Source organism: Condylura cristata, unplaced genomic scaffold (assembly GCF_000260355.1).
Source record: "Condylura cristata isolate star-nosed mole 26May11 unplaced genomic scaffold, ConCri1.0 scaffold00010, whole genome shotgun sequence".
Lineage (NCBI taxonomy): Eukaryota > Metazoa > Chordata > Mammalia > Eulipotyphla > Talpidae > Condylura > Condylura cristata.
Window position 1 is genome coordinate 22570200 of NW_004567111.1, and position 2237 is coordinate 22572436.

The following is a 2237-nucleotide window of genomic DNA, read 5'->3' on the forward strand; positions in this document are numbered from 1 at the left end:
CAGTCTCAACTAAGTCTGATATTTTTAAGCACAGCCATCCTTTCTGCCTGTACAAGTCAATTAATGGGCTTTGTTTTTCTTCTTTTCGTTTACAGAATACATTTTCACTGATAAACTGAATAGGTGTTTCTCAGAATATACTGATACTTTTCAAATATGAAAAAAATATTATTAATCACATAACACATTAGCAACCATCCTTGAGTCTTATCGGGCATGAGGACAGTCTGTTGCTGGACAGACAGGTGAATTAATTATAGAGTTTTAGGTGAGAAAAATCCGTGTGTTCTTCTTTTGCACTTTCTAAATCTTCAGGGGTGCCTGACCTATTCGAATTCCCTAGGTAAAACAGGCTTTTCAGACATGTCTTTAGGACAAAAATGAAGTTATTTTGAACATTCTACATCATGGCAAGTATATCTTGCTTGCCACAACCTATTAGGAAGTAAGACCTGAATATAGATCAGTCCATTATTCTTAAGCGATTTCAGACCTATCCCCAGCCACTACCAACTTGAAAACTGTCCTGGAATTTTTACTATCTTTATGCAAATAAATAGTGTAATAGACAAAAACCGATCAGATACATAAAATCTACGCTTTGCTTACATGTGAATTTTCCTGAAAACAATTTCTTAATAATCAGGACGGGAGGGGATGTGTTTTCATTTAGGTCTCTTTGCAAAGAGAAACGGAGACAGATCCTAAATCCTTGAAGGAAAGCTCGGAGCGGAAGGGCTCCTCTTTAAGTTGGCAGCGATTGCTTAGAAGGTTTTGGAAAAAATGACTAGTCGTTGCGGAAGAAATGCAGTATTAGACATGCAATCTAACGGTAGTAGAAGAAGAGAAGTAGATGATCTCCCTCTCCCTTTCCTATTGCGACTTCTGTGTCCCCGGCTTTTTCTCTCCGTCCCTCCCATAGTTTTCCCCTTATCACCCCCCCCCCCCCCCCCCCCCCCTCCCCTTTTCTCGCTTACTCGCTTTCCCTCTGTGTCTCGCACTCTCGGAGTCTTTGCTCCGAGTTCCTGGTTGGATAATTTGGGTTAATACTAGTGAGTGAGGTTTTTGCGGCTTCAAAGGGTATTTCAAGTTTCCGGAGCTCCTCCCCTCTGCACCGTGTGACAACAACAACTCCTCCAGCCGGCAGCCTGCACTTTTCAGCTCATTTTCTCTCTGTCATTCCCCTCTCAATCTTTGATCAATGTACTTGCCTGGGAGAACCCAAGTCCTTCAAATCTCCTCCTTTTCACCTTCATCCTTAACTTTATGCTAGAGCGGGACCCACACAACAACAGCCGACCCTCCCCGCCCCCACCCCCCCAAACCAGCCCCCGATCCCAGCCCCCGGAGAGGACTCGCATTTCGACTTGCGGGACACTTTTGTGCGTTTCTCTCCAGAGCGCCTCTCGCTCTCGCCCCTCCTGCGCTCGCTCTTTCTTACCCTCACCTCCTTTCCCCCCTTCTCTCCCCTTCTCCCGCTCTCTCCTGGAGTTGTTGTTGTGGCCCCCTAGCTCCTTCTTCCCCCCTTTCCCCCCTTCACCTCCCCGGGGTGAGTGGCAACTTTTCCCCTAGCTTTTCCTCCTCCTGTTTCCCCTTATATGTGACCATGGCAGTGCCGGCGGCTTTGATCCCTCCGACCCAGCTGGTCCCCCCTCAACCCCCGATCTCCACGTCTGCTTCCTCCTCTGGCACCACCACCTCCACCTCCTCGGCGACCTCGTCTCCGGCTCCGTCCATCGGGCCCCCGGCGTCCTCAGGGCCAACTCTGTTCCGACCGGAGCCCATCGCTTCGGCGGCTGCGGCGGCCACGGTTACCTCCACTGGCAGCGGAGGCGGCGGCGGCAGCGGCGGCAGCGCGGGCAGCGAAGACCATCATCGAGCTCAAGTACGGGCCCGAGATGGAGGCGCCCGCCGTGGCCCCTGCCCCCCCATGGCCATTACCCCTCCCCAGTGGCCCCTCCCTCACCGCGCGCCCTGCCCCTGCCCCCCCCGGGTCACCTGCGCTGAAGGCCCGTCCACTGCCGGCGTCTGCCGCTCGAAGAGGTTTCGGGTTATTTTTATCCTTCGGCGGCTGCGGCGGCCCGAGCTGGTACTGGCTGCCGTGGGGGGAGGGGGGCCGCGCCCCTGAAAGCAGGCATTGTGCGGCCGGCCCCGCGGCGCCGGACACTCGCCCCCATTGTCCCCGAGGCCCCCAGGGACAGAGGGTGCCGGCCCCCTGGAGGGCCGCGGTGACGCCC

The 2237-nt window shown here is 53.6% G+C and overlaps 1 protein-coding gene across 1 annotated transcript in view; it reads left to right on the plus strand.

The window, feature by feature from the left end:
* The first annotated feature begins 1341 nt into the window (after positions 1 to 1341).
* DACH1 (dachshund family transcription factor 1) overlaps positions 1342 to 2237 on the plus strand; it is a 382796-nt gene continuing 381900 nt past the window's right edge. Inside the window, exon 1 of the mRNA XM_012723346.1 lies at positions 1342 to 1868. Coding sequence (XP_012578800.1) covers positions 1607 to 1868 — 262 coding nt within the window. The 5' untranslated portion in view covers positions 1342 to 1606. The remainder of the gene's footprint in view (positions 1869 to 2237) is intronic.